This window comes from Gobius niger (assembly GCF_951799975.1).
Source record: "Gobius niger genome assembly, chromosome: 5".
NCBI classification, from domain to species: Eukaryota; Metazoa; Chordata; class Actinopteri; order Gobiiformes; family Gobiidae; genus Gobius; species Gobius niger.
The window spans coordinates 6,607,306-6,628,333 of NC_136856.1; the positions used below are offsets into that span (position 1 = coordinate 6,607,306).

Consider the following 21,028-nt stretch of genomic DNA (forward strand, 5'->3'; position numbering starts at 1 on the left):
TAGTTCATAAACTCCACTATCCTTAAGTTTAGAGCTAAGGTACGGTTAGCTTTAGTTCGTAAACTCCACTATCCTTAAGTTTAGGGCTAAGGTAAGGTTAGCTTTAGTTCGTAAACTCCACTATCCTTAAGTTTAGAGCTAAGGTATGGTTAGCTTTAGTTCGTAAACTCCACTATCCTTAAGTTTAGGGCTAAGGTAAGGTTAGCTTTAGTTCGTAAACTCCACTATCCTTAAGGTTAGGGCTAAGGTAAGGTTAGCTTTAGTTCGTAAACTCCACTATCCTTAAGGTTAGGGCTAAGGTAAGGTTAGCTTTAGTTCGTAAACTCCACTATCCTTAAGTTTAGGGCTAAAGTATGGTTAGCTTTAGTTCGTAAACTCCACTATCCTTAAGTTTAGGGCTAAGGTAAGGTTAGCTTTAGTTCGTAAACTCCACTATCCTTAAGTTTAGGGCTACGGTAAGGTTAGCTTTAGTTCGTAAACTCCACTATCCTTACGTTTAGGGCTAATGTAAGGTTAGCTTTAGTTCGTAAACTCCACTATCCGTAAGGTTAGGGCTAATGTAAGGTTAGCTTTAGTTCGTAAACTCCAGCATCCTTAAGTTTAGGGCTAAGATAAGGTTAGCTTTAGTTCGTAAACTCCACTATCCGTAAGGTTAGAGCTAAGGTAAGGTTAGCTTTAGTTCGTAAACTCCACTATCCGTAAGGTTAGGGCTAAGGTAAGGTTAGCTTTAGTTCATAAACTCCACTATCCTTAAGTTTAGGGCTACGGTAAGGTTAGCTTTAGTTCGTAAACTCCACTATCCGTAAGGTTAGGGCTAATGTAAGGTTAGCTTTAGTTCGTAAACTCCACTATCCTTAAGTTTAGGGCTAAGGTAAGGTTAGCTTTAGTTCGTAAACTCCACTATCCTTAAGTTTAGAGCTAAGGTAAGGCTAGCTTTAGTTCGTAAACTCCACTATCCTTAAGTTTAGGGCTAAGGTAAGGCTAGCTTTAGTTCGTAAACTCCACTATCCTTAAGTTTAGGGCTAAGGTAAGGTTAGCTTTAGTTCGTAAACTCCACTATCCTTAAGTTTAGGGCTAAGGTAAGGTTAGCTTTAGTTCGTAAACTCCACTATCCTTAAGTTTAGAGCTAATGTAAGGTTAGCTTTAGTTCGTAAACTCCACTATCCTTAAGGTTAGGGCCAAGGTAAGGTTAGCTTTAGTTCGTAAACTCCACTATCCTTAAGTTTAGGGCTAAGGTAAGGTTAGCTTTAGTTCGTAAACTCCACTATCCTTAAGGTTAGGGCCAAGGTAAGGTTAGCTTTAGTTCGTAAACTCCACTATCCTTAAGTTTAGGGCTAAGGTAAGGTTAGCTTTAGTTCGTAAACTCCACTATCCTTAAGGTTAGGGCTAAGGTAAGGTTAGCTTTAGTTCGTAAACTCCACTATCCTTAAGTTTAAGGCTAAGGTATGGTTAGCTTTAGTTCGTAAACTCCACTATCCGTAAGGTTAGGGCTAATGTAAGGTTAGCTTTAGTCCGTAAACTCCACTATCCGAAAGGTTAGGGCTAATGTAAGGTTAGCTTTAGTTCGTAAACTCCACTATCCGTCAGGTTAGGGCTAATGTAAGGTTAGCTTTAGTTCGTAAACTCCACTATCCTTAAGGTTAGGGCTAATGTAAGGTTAGCTTTAGTTCATAAACTCCACTATCCTTAAGTTTAGAGCTAAGGTATGGTTAGCTTTAGTTCGTAAACTCCACTATCCTTAAGTTTAGGGCTAATGTAAGGTTAGCTTTAGTTCGTAAACTCCAGCATCCTTAAGTTTAGGGCTAAGATAAGGTTAGCTTTAGTTCGTAAACTCCACTATCCGTAAGGTTAGAGCTAAGGTAAGGTTAGCTTTAGTTCGTAAACTCCACTATCCGTAAGGTTAGGGCTAAGGTAAGGTTAGCTTTAGTTCATAAACTCCACTATCCTTAAGTTTAGGGCTACGGTAAGGTTAGCTTTAGTTCGTAAACTCCACTATCCGTAAGGTTAGGGCTAATGTAAGGTTAGCTTTAGTTCGTAAACTCCACTATCCTTAAGTTTAGGGCTAAGGTAAGGTTAGCTTTAGTTCGTAAACTCCACTATCCTTAAGTTTAGAGCTAAGGTAAGGCTAGCTTTAGTTCGTAAACTCCACTATCCTTAAGTTTAGGGCTAAGGTAAGGCTAGCTTTAGTTCGTAAACTCCACTATCCTTAAGTTTAGGGCTAAGGTAAGGTTAGCTTTAGTTCGTAAACTCCACTATCCTTAAGTTTAGGGCTAAGGTAAGGTTAGCTTTAGTTCGTAAACTCCACTATCCTTAAGTTTAGAGCTAATGTAAGGTTAGCTTTAGTTCGTAAACTCCACTATCCTTAAGGTTAGGGCCAAGGTAAGGTTAGCTTTAGTTCGTAAACTCCACTATCCTTAAGTTTAGGGCTAAGGTAAGGTTAGCTTTAGTTCGTAAACTCCACTATCCTTAAGGTTAGGGCCAAGGTAAGGTTAGCTTTAGTTCGTAAACTCCACTATCCTTAAGTTTAGGGCTAAGGTAAGGTTAGCTTTAGTTCGTAAACTCCACTATCCTTAAGGTTAGGGCTAAGGTAAGGTTAGCTTTAGTTCGTAAACTCCACTATCCTTAAGTTTAAGGCTAAGGTATGGTTAGCTTTAGTTCGTAAACTCCACTATCCGTAAGGTTAGGGCTAATGTAAGGTTAGCTTTAGTCCGTAAACTCCACTATCCGAAAGGTTAGGGCTAATGTAAGGTTAGCTTTAGTTCGTAAACTCCACTATCCGTCAGGTTAGGGCTAATGTAAGGTTAGCTTTAGTTCGTAAACTCCACTATCCTTAAGGTTAGGGCTAATGTAAGGTTAGCTTTAGTTCATAAACTCCACTATCCTTAAGTTTAGAGCTAAGGTATGGTTAGCTTTAGTTCGTAAACTCCACTATCCTTAAGTTTAGGGCTAAGGTAAGGTTAGCTTTAGTTCGTAAACTCCACTATCCTTAAGTTTAGAGCTAAGGTATGGTTAGCTTTAGTTCGTAAACTCCACTATCCTTAAGTTTAGGGCTAAGGTAAGGTTAGCTTTAGTTCGTAAACTCCACTATCCTTAAGGTTAGGGCTAAGGTAAGGTTAGCTTTAGTCCGTAAACTCCACTATCCTTAAGGTTAGGGCTAAGGTAAGGTTAGCTTTAGTTCGTAAACTCCACTATCCTTAAGTTTAGGGCTAAGGTATGGTTAGCTTTAGTTCGTAAACTCCACTATCCTTAAGTTTAGGGCTAAGGTAAGGTTAGCTTTAGTTCGTAAACTCCACTATCCTTAAGTTTAGGGCTACGGTAAGGTTAGCTTTAGTTCTTAAACTCCACTATCCTTACGTTTAGGGCTAATGTAAGGTTAGCTTTAGTTCGTAAACTCCACTATCCGTAAGGTTAGGGCTAATGTAAGGTTAGCTTTAGTTCGTAAACTCCAGCATCCTTAAGTTTAGGGCTAAGATAAGGTTAGCTTTAGTTCGTAAACTCCACTATCCGTAAGGTTAGAGCTAAGGTAAGGTTAGCTTTAGTTCGTAAACTCCACAATCCGTAAGGTTAGGGCTAAGGTAAGGTTAGCTTTAGTTCATAAACTCCACTATCCTTAAGTTTAGGGCTACGGTAAGGTTAGCTTTAGTTCGTAAACTCCACTATCCGTAAGGTTAGGGCTAATGTAAGGTTAGCTTTAGTTCGTAAACTCCACTATCCTTAAGTTTAGGGCTAAGGTAAGGTTAGCTTTAGTTCGTAAACTCCACTATCCTTAAGTTTAGAGCTAAGGTAAGGTTAGCTTTAGTTCGTAAACTCCACTATCCTTAAGTTTAGGGCTAAGGTATGGTTAGCTTTAGTTTGGGTTATCTTATCATCACTATCTATTATATAATTGAGCTTTTATGTAAACCTAGTGTTTTATTCACTGTGTTTTATGGCAAAGAGTGTTGGAGAAGTAAACAGCAGCTGCATAAGGAGTCGTACCAACACCACAGAGGAGCTCGGTCAGCAGCTCATCTCCATCTCAAAACCACTGATCTTTCCCGGAGGTTCAAATTTAAGCCAAAGTAACAGGATCCTGGTTTGAGAGAGAAGTGAAAGAAGCCGTTATTGTGATTTGAAAATAAAACGTTTCATTCTCCTGCGTAAACAAAGATCTTTAGTGTCTCTGACGAGGCTTTTGGAGGAAACGAGTCCAAACCTTACATGACAAAGTACAGATGACGGTTTAAAAACCTTTATGCTGTAATCATGATATCTATCAAAGGACGTGTGCGTTAGTTCATGTCTGTAATGTGTGTGATGTGATTATTGATTGTTTCTTTTCTAATGATGATAAAAAAAAAATACTTCCTGTTGCAGCGACTTGTGTGAAAATCTTGTAGAAATAAAGTTCTGAAAGAAGTTGATTTGTTTTCATTTATTTATCCTTAAACATATATGTAAATATTGATGTATTTAGTGTTATACAGTGAGAGTCACTAAAGCAGTGCTTAATTTGATCCCCTGTTTGGGGGAACGCATTCCCCCAAATCAGTTTTTTTCAGGGCAAAGGATCCGGGAAATATTTTTGAGGATCCGGCAAAAATGTATCTGATATAATGATGTTTAATGAGAGTGTTCAGGCAAATGTTTTGGCCTGTTCCCCCAAATCCATCACATCAGACAACAAGTGAAATGAAAATACTAATTTACAAATTAAGCACTGCACTAAAGTATCAGTGTCAGATACATAGTACGTATAAAAGTATAACTACAGCTTCAACAGGTCAGGACTTTTGAATGAACCGGGAATCATGTAAAAATAACTTTTGTCATCGACATGTTGAGTCTTGATTTTTATCTTTTATCTAAGTCAGAAAACACTCAAATCACATCACAGCGCTGATCAGATCAAATGAAACACGACGCTGAAAGGATTAGATTTCATTCAGCAGCTAAACATTTCATCCGGAACCGTCCATTTAACCCCTGAGCCTCGTGACTGCACAGGAACAGCCTCACTGTGAGATTAGGTTTGTCCCATAGAAATACATGGACTGTAAAAATCACAAATGTTTCCTCCTCTGATCAGAAGAAACACACATAACCAAAACAATCTGAGTTTAACGCTTTGATGTTGGAGCACTTATCAAAAATCAGGTTTAAACATCAATGTTTTAATTCATTTTAAATACAACACAGTTTTACATACAATTGACTGAATAGACTAAACAGTGCTAGTGTGAACAGTGTAGCTCATGTGGCTGGGGTGAGCTGGACTCCGCGTTGTGTTTAATTAAAGGTAAATTGCGTAACATTTTGGACTATACTGTTGCGGCGAAACAAAACATGCTCCTAATGACCAGCTCAAGACAGAAAATACTAATACTGCAGTGTGTAATAAAAGAATGGGTTTGGAAGAGAAACTAACCTGTTTAAATCTCAAATTCTGCTGACTTTAGTCACATCTCCATGGAGACGAGCTGGAGACGCACCCACTCCCGGTAAAGCTTACAGTCATGTCTTAAATGTTTGTACATTTATTCGGTATTTTTCAATTATGAAAATATCTGTCATAAAATAAATGCTTGTATTTCAATTTTCCTTGTATTTCAATTCTAGCATCCAATCCAGAGGAGGCAACCAGCACCAACACCATTTATAGTCTGGCTAATAATGAATCCCGGCTTTAGCCTTTGCTCACATGTAATCCTACAACAAACAAACAAAGACATCCATAAACATAAATAATAAATGGCACATAGACAATACAATAACTTTAAATATATGTTAAAATTGAAATAAAATCAAAGGACGCCAGATCCTCACCTCGACCCACAAGAGACAATCAGAAAGGGAAGAGAAAGGGGGATTTATAAGGGTGCAGCCAAAAAGGGTGTGACATCACAAGGGCCCAGGGGCGGACTGGCCTTATGTCCACTCTGGAAGAGCCCAGAAGGGCCACTGGCTCTCGGGCCACCGGTCTGGCCTTTCCATTTTCTCATCTTATCCCCGACCTTAACCTCTCACCACCCGCCTAAACCCAATGCATTCTCTCCTCTTTGACTAAAGGCAAAAGCTTTTAGATTTGGGTAAAGCCAAACTGGAGAACATGCGATCGGCTAAGGCGGGAGTTAAGAGGTTTTAACCGAGCTTTACCTAAATCTTAAAGCTTAAAAAGGAAAGAATCAAAACAGCGACGAAAATGAGGATGAAAACGGAACAAAAATGTGCCGGGAAAGCAACAAAAACATGACAAAAAAGAGACGAAAACACAACAAAGCAATGGAAAAAAAGGAACACAAAAACACAAAACGAAAGTGACACAAAAGTGACGAAAACACAACGAATACACGACAAAAAAGAGACGAAAAAGCAACAAAAACATGACGAAAATGTGGCGGCAACGTGACAAAAAGTTTCAATCACTTTTGTACGTCTTAGCTTTCGAATCAGGCTCTTCGGTCAAGAAGCTTTTAGATTTGGGTAAAGCCGAACTGGAGAAAATGCTCTCGGTTAAGGGTTAAATATGTATTTGTGGAAGTGTTGCATTTACGCTGGTTTGGGCCTGGCTGGTCCAGAGTCAGGGCCGTTTGTCTGTCCCGGTCCAGCCCCTGCAAGGACCAGAAAGCCAAACAAAACACTACCAGAAACGGGACTAAAATAATTGAAACAATGAACACAAGGACAATCAACAATATGAAAAATAACATGAACTTTAAACAAAACAACACTCGCTACCATCCAATGTGCCAGGATTTAACCGGCTGTATCAACTCTGCTGCACCTACACAGCAGTTAGAGGCTTTATTAATCCGTTAAAGGAGTTGAGCAGAGTGAGCGATAATGACTTTGACAATTTCCCACGAGTCAGTTCAATCTAATGTTAAGTCTGTTGGTGTGGAACAGCATTGAAACTCTAGCATAAGTGTTGCTTAATTTATTCAACTGGACATTTTGATCCATAGTCGCCTGACGCTTCGAGAATCATACAATTCTCTTATTTTTATTTATGGTTTATTTGGTAGGGACAGTGCAAGTTAATGAACAAGCCACGCCGGATTGTAGCTCATTTTCATCCGTCGTCCCCCAATCCAATCCAATCCACTTTATTTAGATAGATAAGATAAGATAAGATAAGATAAGATAAGATAAGATAAGATAATCCTTTATTGATCTCACAAAGAAGAAATTCACTTGTTACAGTCGGCGTTCAAGAAGATCCAAAGTGCTGCACATGCAACAAAATCAATCAAATCAAAACAATACACATGAGCTCTACCGCTATAGATACAGACGGCATCTCTGGAATCGCCCATATATGGTCATTTTTGAAAACTGTTAAGGGGGAAAACAATTTTGAATAAAATTATATTTTCTCTAATTATTCAAAAACTACTGTAACAAATGCTGAATTATGAATATAGTTTTTACTACATAATGATACAAAGACATGGGGAGGAGCAAAGTGGTTCAACAGCCCATAAATACATGAATAACGGAGAATGCTAACTTGATGCTACATGTTAGCATCGGGCTTATGCTAACGGTTAGCTAGCGCTTGCTACAACTGCCGTTTTTTCACTTCTACTGAACAATCTGCTGTGAGAAAATATCCATATGGGCCTGATTTACACTTGACTTTATTTATGTGATAAATAAGTTGATATTCCACCAGAAAATGGCTAAAAAGAGGGAAAATTGTGTTTCTCTAAAGATTCTATGTTCCCCCTCGGCGAAGCCACGCCCCCTTCTATGACGAGATGCCGTCTGTATCTATATGGGTGTAAAACAATAAATATGAATAAAACAGTTTAAAACAATAAATATAAATAAAAACACATTAAAAACTATGAATAAGAATAAAACTCTAAAAAAAAAACTCTAAAACTCTAAAACTCTAAAATAAGTAAAAAGACACAGGGGACCACACGACTCACGCGGTGCTAAAAGCCAGAGAATAAAAGTGAGTCTTAAGACGAGATTTAAAACACTCCGCGGTGGGGGCCGTCCGGATGTGGGGGGGGGGGCAGAGCGTTCCACAGCTTAGAAGCTTAGCTCTGTCCCCTCTGGTTTTACGGTTCGTCTTCGGAACCACGAGCTGGAGCTGGCCCTCAGACCTCAGAGCGCGTGGGTAATGCGCACTCTCAAACACACTCTCGTATATCCTGGCCTATTGTACATGAAGTTTCTCCAACTGTTCAACTCCAACTCTCACATGAAGCGTTTTCTAGCGAACTAGTTCCATGCACCCTTCCTTTATACCGGGGGGGGGGGCCCTTTGTCTCCGCGGGACTCGACCAATCGACTCAGTCCGTAACGTGATATGATTGGGGCCCAAGTGGGATGGGAGGAAGGCTTATCTTGCGGAGTGTGATTTAAGAATTTTTAAGCTGCTTCACACAAGGGCTCCTGTTAAGATTTTTTTGATTGAAATATCTTTTGATTTCAGTAAATATGACCTCCTAATGCTACAAATACAACAAATGACCATTTTCAGTTAATTACAAGCTTTAAACTGTATTGAAACGATGAGTTGCATAATAATTTGGAACAGTGGATTTTGAGGTTTTTACTATATTTATTTTTGATAAAAATACTGTTTTCACTGGGAGATTTTTTCCACCACATTTAAATGATCCTCGACCAGTTAAAGACTTGAAAATGATGCTGACTCTCATTTGAGTCGACAATTTAGAAAATCTTAGAAAAATGTCATTTGCATAATAATTTGGAACGCAGTGTAGCCCCTTTAAAAAAAAAGCATGAATACAAAAATGATCATTAATATCAGTCACTGGGTCCATGATCTCTCTGTACAAGATGAAAAATGTCATCAAACATGTTATAATTTTACCTCTATATAATATTATAGGCCTTTAAAACGCTGTGACGTCACCTGCAACCCAGCAATTCTTATAATCTTGAGCGCAGTTAATGTCTTTCTCTATTATAATTTTATCTGGTTGCACAATATACTGAACAATCACATACTAACGAGTTTGTACCAAGACAAACTTATCAAACTGGTATGTCACAGTAAGATTAAAAATGAATACTCCCGTGATGGTCCATGTGTTGGACTGACAGCCTCACTAAAGTCACCCAGAAACGCCCACAGCGACACGATGAAGTCTGATCTCCACTTCTTTCAGTTGTAGTTTTGCTTTTGCTTGAATGTGTGACAGTTCTTTGGTCACACCTTTCTTCTCTTTGGAGATATGAGTCTGTGTACGAAGCCTGAGTTTTCCTCCCGTCTGGACTCTGTGAAGCCTGATCTCCAGCTTTTTAAGTCTCACTTTGGGTTCACTTGATCTGGCCTCAGGAGCTCTTGTACTGTGCGCCTTCAGATGAGCATGTTTTCTTGCCATATGTTTCTTATAATTTCCTGACTGACTAAAGGCCTGTCCACACTCCTCACAGACGTGGGGTTTTTCTCCAGTGTGAACTCGACGATGTAAGTAGAGGGAAGACGGAGCTGCGAAGGTTTTCTGGCATTGGTCACAACTGTAAGGTCTTTCTCCGGAGTGGCTTCTCATGTGGTTCTTGAGAACATGTGAATATATAAAGGTCTTCCCGCACTGGTCACAGCGGTAAGTTTTCTCTCCGGTGTGGGTTCGGTAGTGAATATTGAGATGCTCCGCTCTCTTAAAAGTCTTATCACACCGATCACATTTGTGCGGCCTCTCTTCACTGTGCGCACGTTTGTGATTTGACAGTTCACCTGCTGACCAGAACTCATGTCCACACTGGTCGCACTTGTGCTGCTTTCCCCCAGTGTGACATCGCTGATGCCTCATTAAGGTGTTTCTCCATTTGAAAGTCTGGCCACACTCCTCACATTTGAACATTCTCTCACTTCTATGGACGTGCTGGTGTGACGTAAGCTGAGCAAATAACTTGAACTTTGTGCCACACTGATCACATTCAAACGGCTTTTCTTCAGAGTGAGTTTTCATGTGCACCTTTAAGCTCGCCGACTGAGTGAACGCCTTCCCACAGTCGTCACAAACGTAAGGCCGCTCTCCAGTGTGAGTGCGGCGGTGCACTGTCAAGTCTTTCAAGGTTCGGAATTCATTTCCACAATCGTCACAAGAATACGGTTTTTCGCCAGAGTGGATTCTTATATGACACTGATATGAATAAGAAGAGGAAAACGTACTCCCGCACTGGTCACAGCTGAAGGGTTTCTCTCCAGTGTGGGTTCGGTAGTGATTCGACAGGTGCTCTGATCGCCTAAAAGTCTTATCACACTGGTCACATTTGTACGGCTTCTCATCTCTGTGGACGTGCTTGTGATTTGAAAGCAATTTTTTGTCCCTAAACAACTTTCCACACTGTTCACACTCATATGGCTTCTCTCCAGTGTGAACGCTCTTGTGCATTTTGAGGGAATCGGCCCGTCCGAATGTCTTATCACAAACATCACAGCTGTACAGTTTATCTCCAGTGTGGACGATCATGTGGGATTTGAGAGATTTCGCTAAAGAAAAGGCCTTTCCACACTGATCACAGCTGAAGAGTTTCTCTCCAGTGTGGATCTTCTTGTGTGCATACAGGGAGGCCGACTGAGAAAACGCCTTGTCACAAACATCACACCTGTACGGTTTCTCTCCAGTGTGGACTCTGGTGTGTATCTGAAGTTGATCTAATGAAGAAAAGCTTTTCTCACACTGGTCACATTCAAACGGTCTCTCTCCGGTATGAATTCTCTTATGCATTATAAGATTGTTGGACTGTGTATACTCCTTCCCACACTGATCACAGCTGTAGGGTTTCTCTCCAGTGTGGGTTCGATAGTGACTGGTGAGTTCTCCTGATTGCTTGAAGGCCTTATCACACTGGTCACATTTGTAGGGTCTTTCTTCTTTGTGGACACGCATGTGGCTTAAGTATTTCTTTCGCTGCCCAAACGTTTCTCCACACTGGTCACACTCATGTGTTTTAACCTCATCGTCGACATGGTTTCCAAGAGCGCCGGGCGTCGAGAGGCGTTTGTCGTTCCGGAGCGACATTTCAGATGTTTTGAGAGAGTTAAGTCAGGCTGTTTCTCTGCAACACAAGGAAGATTTCATCAGTTTTAACACAATCAAACCTGAGTGAACTTAAACATAAAAAATAAAATATGAAGAGTTCATTTGTAAAAAGTGCCATTATTGCTTGATTATTGAAAAAATAATAATCACCATTATTTTTGTCATAATTGAAATCGCGGTTATTCAAACGATTATTTGTTGCCTTTAAAAAAAAGTCTATCTTTATTTTATTTATTTATTAATCCAAACACTATGATGATATTTTCTGTTTTCTGGACAGTCATAAAAGTACAAATGATTTCAAGTTTGCCTTGATTAAAGCGAGGTCCCTGTTTGATGACATCATCACACAGCGCCGTTTGTTTTTACGTCAGACAAAAGCCTGAGCCCCGGCAGGTGAAAAGCGAAGGGAAATTAATCCCAGCGCCGTGAAATAACGCAAGTCTGCTTTGCAAAAAAAAAAAAAAATTGAAAAAGGAAAAAAAAAAAAAGGAAAAAAAAGAAAAATTGAAGTAAAATAAAATGAAATGTAAAAAAAAAAATTCTAAAAAAAAAAACTTGAAAAAAAAAAAAGGAACAAAAAAAAATGTAAAAAAAAAACATTGAAAAAATATGCCTATTTGGTCATTTTGAACATGTAAAAAAACGGTCCTTTTTCTTACATATAGGGAAGGTTTTAAAGAGTCCTTTGAAAGGTTTCACTAATTTCTCAGTGGGTAATTGTTACTCACCTCTCACACTCACTATGTGCCTAATTTGACCCAATTTCACTGTATAATTCATGAATAAATACACTACCAATATGCCTATTTGGTCATTTTGAACATGTAACAAAAGCTCCTTTTTCTTAGATATAGGGAAGGTTTTAAAGAGTCAGTTGAAAGGTTTCACTCATTTCTCAGTGGGTAATTGTTACTCACCTCTCACACTCACTATGTGACTAATTTGACCCAATTTCACTGTATAATTTATGAATAAATACACTACCAATATGCCTATTTGGTCATTTTGAACATGTAACAAAAGCTCCTTTTTCTTACATATAGGGAAGGTTTTAAAGAGTCCGTTGAAAGGTTTCACTAATTTCTCAGTGGGTAATTGTTACTCACCTCTCACACTCACTATGTGCCTAATTTGACCCAATTTCACTGTATAATTTATGAATAAATACACTACCAATATGCCTATTTGGTCATTTTGAACATGTAACAAACGGTCCATTTTCTTACATATAGGGAAGGTTTTAAAGAGTCCTTTGAAAGGTTTCACTCATTTCTCAGTGGGTAATTGTTACTCACCTCTCACACTCACTATGTGCCTAATTTGACCCAATTTCACTGTATAATTTATGAATAAATACACTACCAATATGCCTATTTGGTCATTTTGAACATGTAACAAAAGCTCCTTTTTCTTAGATATAGGGAAGGTTTTAAAGAGTCTGTTGAAAGGTTTCACTAATTTCTCAGTGGGTAATTGTTACTCACCTCTCACACTCACTATGTGCCTAATTTGACCCAATTTCACTGTATAATTTATGAATAAATACACTACCAATATGCCTATTTGGTCATTTTGAACATGTAACAAAAGCTCCTTATTCTTATATATAGGGAAGGTTTTAAAGAGTCATTTGAAAGGTTTCACTAATTTCTCAGTGGGTAATTGTTACTCACCTCTCACACTCACTATGTGCCTAATTTGACCCAATTTCACTGCACAATTTATGAATAAATACACTACCAACATGACTGGTCATTTTGAACATATAACAAAAGCTCCTTTTTCTTACATATAGGGAAGGTTTTAACAAGTCCTTTGAAAGGTTTCACTCATTTCTCAGTGGGTAATTGTTTCCTTCCCTATATGTAAGAAAAAGGACCCCGAGGCGACACCAGGCCAGCTCGGAGATATAGCCCCACCACCGTGTCCTGGGTCTTCCACGAGGCCTTTTCCCACTAGGACATGCCTGGAACACCTCCCGCGGGAGGCGACCAGGGGGCATCCGGAACAGATGCCCGAGCCACCTCAGCTGGATCCTTTCGACGTGAAGGAGCAGCGACTCTACTCCGAGCTCCTCCCGGGTAACTGAGCTCCTCACCCGATCTCGAAGGGTGCGCCCAGCCACCCTGCGGAGGAAACTCATTTCGGCCGCTTGTATTCGCGATCTTGTCCTTTCGGTCATGACCCAAATCTCATGACCATAGGTGAGGGTGGGAACGTAGATCGATCGGTAAATCGAGAGCTTTGCCCCGACTCAGCTCCCTCTTCACCACGACAGACCGATACAGCAACCGCATCACTGCTGACGCTGTCGATCTCACGCTCCATCCGTCCCTCACTCGTGAACAAGACCCCGAGATACTTGAACTCCTCCACTTGAGGTAAGGACTCCCCACCGACCTGTAGAGGGGAAGCCACCTTTTTCCGGTGGAGAACCATGGCCTCAGATTTGGAGGTGCTGATCCTCATCCCGGTCGCTACACACTCGGCTGCAAACCGCCCCAGAGCGTGCTGAAGGTCCTGGTTTGTTGAAGCCAACAGCACAACATCGTCTGCAAGCAGCAGAGATGAGATCCTGAGGCTCCCAAACCAGACACCCTCCGGCCCCTGACTGCGCCTAGAAATTCTGTCCATAAAAGTAATGAACAGAACCGGTGACAAAGGGCAGCCCTGGCGGAGACCAACACGCACCGGGAACAGGTCTGACTTACTGTCGGCAATGCGAACCAAGCTCCTGCTGCGGTCATACAGGGAACGGACAGCCCTTAACAGAGGGCCCCAGACCCCATACTCCCGGAGCACCCCTCACAGGGCACCACGAGGGACGTGGTCGAACGCTTTCTCCAGATCCACAAAACACATGTGGACTGGTTGGTCGAACTCCCACGAACCCTCGAGCACCCGATGAAGGGTATAGAGCTGGTCCAGTGTGCCACGACCAGGACGAAAACCGCATTGTTCCTCCTGGATCCAAGGTTCAACTATCGGCCGGATCCTCCTCTCCAGCACCCTGGAGTAGACCTTACCGGGGAGGCTAAGGAGGGTGATTCCTCTGTAATTGGAACACACCCTCCGATCCCCCTTTTTAAAGAGAGGGACCACCACCCTGGTCTGCCAATCCAGGGGCGCTGTCCCCGACCGCCACGCGATGTTGCAGAGATGTGTCAGCCAAGACAGTCCTACAACATCCAGAGACTTAAGGTACTCAGGACGAATCTCATCCACCCCCGGAGCCCTGCCACCGGGGGAGCTTTCTCACCACCTCGGTGACTTCAGCCTGGGTGATGGACGAGCCCACCTCCGAGTCCCCAGCCTCTGCTTCCTCATTGGAAGACGTGACGACGGGATTAAGGAGGTCCTCGAAGTACTCCTTCCACCGCCCGACGACATCCCCAGTCGAGGTCAGCAGCTCCCCACCCGCACTGTAAACAGTGTTGGTGAAGCACCGCTTCCCCCTCCTGAGGCACCGGATGGTTTGCCAGAATCTCTTTGAGGCCGACCGATAGTCTTCCTCCATGGCCTCCCCGAACTCCCCCCAGACCCGAGTTTTAGCCTCCGCGACCGCACGAGCTGCAGCACGCTTGGCCTGCCGGTACCTCTCAGCTGCCTCAGGAGTCCCACAAGCCAACAAGGCCAGGTAGGACTCCTTCTTCAGCTTGACGGCATCCCTTACTTCCGGGCGCCACCACCGGGTTCGGGGATTGCAGCCGCGACAGGCAATAGAGACCTTACGGCCACAACTACGAGGAGTAACAATTACCCACTGAGAAATGAGTGAAACCTTTCAAAGGACTGTTTAAAACCTTCCCTATATGTAAGAAAAAGGAGCTGTTTCTACGTGTTCAAAATGACCAGTCATGTTGGTTGTGTATTTATTCATAAATTGTGCAGTGAAATTGGGTCAAATTAGGCACATAGTGAGTGTGAGAGGTGAGTAACAATTACCCACTGAGAAATGAGTGAAACCTTTCAAAGGACTTGTTAAAACCTTCCCTATATGTAAGAAAAAGGAGCTTTTGTTACATGTTCAAAATGACCAAATAGGCATATTGGTAGTGTATTTATTCATAAATTATGCAGTGAAATTGGGTCAAATTAGGCACATAGTGAGTGTGAGAGGTGAGTAACAATTACCCACTGAGAAATGAGTGAAACCTTTCAAAGGACTCTTTAAAACCTTCCCTATATCTAAGAAAAAGGAGCTTTTTCTACATGTTCAAAATGACCAGTCATGTTGGTTGTGCATTCATTCATAAATTATACAGTGAAATTGGGTCAAATTAGGCACATAGTGAGTGTGAGAGGTGAGTAACATTTACCCACTGAGAAATTAGTGAAACCTTTCAACGGACTCTTTAAAACCTTCCCTATATGTAAGAAAAAGGACCGTTTGTTACATGTTCAAAATGACCAAATAGGCATATTGGTAGTGTATTTATTCATAAATTATACAGTGAAATTGGGTCAAATTAGGCACATAGTGCGTGTGAGAGGTGAGTAACAATTACCCACTGAGAAATTAGTGAAACCTTTCAAAGGACTCTTTAAAACCTTCCCTATATGTAAGAAAAAGGACCGTTTGTTACATGTTCAAAATGACCAAATAGGCATATTGGTAGTGTATTTATTCATAAATTATACAGTGAAATTGGGTCAAATTAGGCACATAGTGAGTGTGAGAGGTGAGTAACAATTACCCACTGAGAAATGAGTGAAACCTTTCAACTGACTCTTTAAAACCTTCCCTATATGTAAGAAAAAGGAGCTTTTTCTACATGTTCAAAATGACCAGTCATGTTGGTTGTGCATTTATTCATAAATTATACAGTGAAATTGGGTCAAATTAGTCACATAGTGAGTGTGAGAGGTGAGTAACAATTACCCACTGAGAAATTAGTGAAACCTTTCAAAGGACTCTTTAAAACCTTCCCTATATATAAGAAAAAGGAGCTTTTGTTACATGTTCAAAATGACCAAATAGGCATATTGGTAGTGTATTTATTCATAAATTATACAGTGAAATTGGGTCAAATTAGGCACATAGTGAGTGTGAGAGGTGAGTAACATTTACCCACTGAGAAATTAGTGAAACCTTTCAACAGACTCTTTAAAACCTTCCCTATATCTAAGAAAAAGGAGCTTTTTCTACATGTTCAAAATGACCAGTCATGTTGGTTGTGCATTTATTCATAAATTATACAGTGAAATTGGGTCAAATTAGGCACATAGTGAGTGTGAGAGGTGAGTAACATTTACCCACTGAGAAATTAGTGAAACCTTTCAACGGACTCTTTAAAACCTTCCCTATATCTAAGAAAAAGGACCGTTTGTTACATGTTCAAAATGACCAAATAGGCATATTGGTAGTGTATTTATTCATAAATTATACAGTGAAATTGGGTCAAATTAGGCACATAGTGCGTGTGAGAGGTGAGTAACATTTACCCACTGAGAAATTAGTGAAACCTTTCAACGGACTCTTTAAAACCTTCCCTATATGTAAGAAAAAGGACCGTTTGTTACATGTTCAAAATGACCAAATAGGCATATTGGTAGTGTATTTATTCATAAATTATACAGTGAAATTGGGTCAAATTAGGCACATAGTGCGTGTGAGAGGTGAGTAACAATTACCCACTGAGAAATTAGTGAAACCTTTCAAAGGACTCTTTAAAACTTTCCCTATATGTAAGAAAAAGGACCGTTTGTTACATGTTCAAAATGACCAAATAGGCATATTGGTAGTGTATTTATTCATAAATTATACAGTGAAATTGGGTCAAATTAGGCACATAGTGAGTGTGAGAGGTGAGTAACAATTACCCACTGAGAAATTAGTGAAACCTTTCAACGGACTCTTTAAAACCTTCCCTATATCTAAGAAAAAGGAGCTTTTGTTACATGTTCAAAATGACCAAATAGGCATATTGGTAGTGTATTTATTCATAAATTATACAGTGAAATTGGGTCAAATTAGGCACATAGTGAGTGTGAGAGGTGAGTAACAATTACCCACTGAGAAATTAGTGAAACCTTTCAAAGGACTCTTTAAAACCTTCCCTATATGTAAGAAAAAGGAGCTTTTGTTACATGTTCAAAATTACCAGTCATGTTGGTTGTGTATTTATTCATAAATTATACAGTGAAATTGGGTCAAATTAGGCACATAGTGAGTGTGAGAGGTGAGTAACATTTACCCACTGAGAAATGAGTGAAACCTTTCAAAGGACTCTTTAAAACCTTCCCTATATGTAAGAAAAAGGACCGTTTGTTACATGTTCAAAATGACCAAATAGGCATGTTGGTTGTGTATTTATTCATAAATTATACAGTGAAATTGGGTCAAATTAGGCACATAGTGAGTGTGAGAGGTGTGTAACAATTACCCACTGAGAAATGTGTGAAACCTTTAAAAAGGATTCTTCAGTACCATCCGAAATGTAGAAAAAAATCCACTTTAGAGGATATAATACATTGTCGACGGTCCCTAATTAGTCGTGCATTGGCCTAGCGTGTTGATCTACGCTTAAGAGGACGTACATTATATTGTTGACGGTCCCTAATTATCTCTGCATTCGTGGTAATAATCTACGCTTAAGAGGACGTACAATACATTGTTGACGGTCCCTAACCGTGAGCGCATTGGTCTACCGTATCAGCGGTAATAGTCACGCACAACAAAACAGCGTTACGGCTGGCTTGACTGGCATTTTGCGGATGACGGCTCACTTGACCGCAGTGTTTTACGCCACGCTGTGTCAGTGACTCTGCTAACAACAACAAGGATGGAAACGCAACAAAAATGTGACAAAAACTCAACAACTTCCCCCCTGGCTCCTCTCCCTGTAACCAAACTACCAGTCCGTAAAACTGTCTCAAACAAGTCCAGTCCGTCTGTGCTTCGAGTAAACGCTTGAAGCTCGTATATTATAATAAATACTTACATGAGCAGAGGCGGAGGAGCCGTGACCACTGGAACAAAGCTGTGGAAACAAACCCAAGAGGAAGTAGAAGTTGGGACGGAAAGGAAGGAGGAGCTGCGTGAATCTAGTGCGTGTAACTGAAAACAGAACAGCTCTCCCTAGTGGAGCACAATGACATCTCACTATTTCTCAGGCAGTGGTTCTTGATCGTGTCAGAAACAGGAAACCCAGGGCAGCTCGAGGAGACGAAGCTTTTTAACCCCTTAACTCCCAGCTGAACCGAGCACATTTTCTCCAGTTTGGCTTTACCCCAATCCAAAAGCTTCTGGAAAAAAGGTGTTCTCACCTTTTTTAGCGACAAAACTGAGACGAAAACAATGATGGAAATGTGACAAAAAAGTGACGAAAAATGTGATTAAAATTTGACAAAAACAAATTACAAAAATTTGACCAAAAAAAAAAAAAATGTGAGAAAAATGTGAGAAAAAAATGACAAAAAAATGACAAAAATGTAACAAAAAAATGATCCCTCACTCTCCACTCTCTCCTTTACTCCCATGTAGGTCGGCCGTCTCTCTCCTCACCACGTTTTATTCATTGGCTCTTGTTCATTTACAATAATTTACATTTTTGTTTTTTGTCACATTTTTGTTGATTTTTTGTCACATTTTTGTTGAGTTTTTGTTGAGTTTTTGTTGATTTTTTGTCACATTTTTGTTGATTTTTTGTCACATTTTTGTTGAGTTTTTGCTGAATTCTTGTTGAATTTTTGTCACATTTTTGTTGAATTTTTGTTGATTTTTTGTCACATTTTTGTCACATTTTTGTTGAGTTTTTGTCACATTTTTGTTGAATTTTCATCCTTGTTTTCTTCTCATTTTTTGTGGCTGTTTTGGTGCTTTTTTTTTAAGCTTTTTGATTCGGGTAAAGCCAAACTGGAGAAAATGGGATCCGTTCAGGTGGGAGTTAAGAGGTTAAAAGAGAAATCGAGGCCAGGTCACTCTTGTAAAAGAGATGATAAATCTCGATGAGTTTTTTTTTACCTGGTTAAATAAAGGTTAAATAAAATAAAAAATAAATTATCCTGTTTTGTAAAATGTTTCCCCTTTTCTGTTTCTATCGGTTTCTTCTGATTTTATTTAATTGTTTCCCCTCTGTCTTCCCCTGGCTTTTAACCATGTTCATATTTGTTTACATGTGTTTATTTCTGCCCTACTTTTATTTTGTAATTACATAAAATAAAATAAGCCCCTCCTCTTTCTTTATTTCCGCTTCCGCTTCTCGGTCCGTTGTGGACAGTCTGTTCCGCGGCTGAACTGTCAGCGACTCGACCCCATCTGTTCCTTCTGGTGAGTTTGTGCGTTTGATTTCATTTCAATAATTCACTTCTTCAAACCGCGTCTGGTTCGAAATCAGACTCACACTGAGCGTCATTTTACGTGAAAACATGTTTCCTTTGGCGGGATAGTGCTGTTTTTCCCAGGATAGTTTGTGCATCAACCAATCACAAGTCATGAATGTGAAACGTCATGCATTTATCAACCAATCAGCTTAACCCTGTCCCTGCACGAGCTACTCCCCCTGTGGGCTGAAATGTGCACTGTACCAACTATCCTAGGAAAAAAAATAATGTTGTCGCAGATGGGAACGAATGGTCTGCGTTTGTTTGTGAGGGACAGTTATTCAGTGGGGACAGAGCACAACAACACAAGACAGAGGCAGGAAACAACAACACAAGAGCGAGGCAGGAAACAACAACAACACAAGACTGAGGCAGGAAACAACAATAACACAAGACAGAGGCAGGAAACAACAACAACAACAACACAAGCCAGAGGCAGGAAACAACAACAACAACAACACAAGAGCGAGGCAGGAAACAACAACAACAACACAAGACAGAGGCAGGAAACAACAACAACAACACAAGACAGAGGCAGGAAACAACAACAACAACAACAACACAAGACAGAGGCAAACAACAACAACAACACAAGACAGAGGCAAACAACAACAACAACACAAGACAGAGGCAGGAAACAACAACAACACAAGACAGAGGCAGGAAACAACAACAACAACAACACAAGACAGAGGCAGGAAACAACAACAACAACACAAGACAGAGGCAGGAAACTACAACAACAACAACAACACAAGACAGAGGCAGGAAACAACAACAACAACACAAGACAGAGGCAGGAAACTACAACAACAACAACAACACAAGAGCGAGGCAGGAAACAACAACAACACAAGACAGAGGCAGGAAACTACAACAACAACAACAACACAAGAGCGAGGCAGGAAACAACAACAACACAAGACAGAGGCAGGAAACTACAACAACAACAACACAAGACCGAGGCAGGAAACAACAACAACACAAGACAGAGGCAGGAAACAACAACAACACAAGACAGAGGCAGGAAACTACAACAACAACAACAACACAAGACCGAGGCAGGAAACAACAACAACACAAGACAGAGGCAGGAAACAACAACAACACAAGACAGAGGCAGGAAACAACAACAACAACAACAACACACTGACCAAGACAGAGGCAGGAAACAACAACACAAGACAGAGGCAGGAAACAACAACACAAGACAGAGGCAGGAAACAACAACATCAACAACACAAGACAGAGGCAGGAAACAACAACAACAACAACAACACACTGACCAAGACCGAGGCAGGAAACAACAACAACAACACAACACACTGACCAAGACAGAGGCAGGAAAGATGCGACTTCACAATCTGAGGATTTGAAGCTCAAGCTGCCCCTGAGAGGAAATCATTGTTAACCTCTTACCGCCCGCCTGAACCGAATGCATTCTGTCCGCTTTGGCCATTATATAGGTCTGTGTAGCACCTCATTTGAAAGCTAAGACCCACAAAACTGATCTGTTTCCTCACGTTGTTGCTGTGTTGTGTCACCTTTTGTATGTTTTTTTTTATTTTGGTCACATTTTTGCTAAGTTTTTGTCACATTTTTGTTGAATTTTTGTTGAGTTTTTGTCACAATTTTTTGAATTTTTGTTGAGTTTTTGTCACATTTTTGTTGAATTTTTGTCACATTTT

General features: G+C 40.5%; 1 protein-coding gene across 1 annotated transcript; it reads right to left on the minus strand.

Annotated features, from left to right (window-relative positions):
• Positions 1-9,008: 9,008 nt before the first annotated feature.
• LOC306963524 (uncharacterized protein) lies at positions 9,009-10,037 on the minus strand (the record flags this gene model as incomplete). Its single annotated transcript, XM_079557097.1, has 1 exon — positions 9,009-10,037. A coding segment is annotated over one exon (960 nt), but the record flags the coding sequence as incomplete, so codon positions are not given.
• Between the last annotated feature and the right edge of the window lie 10,991 nt (positions 10,038-21,028).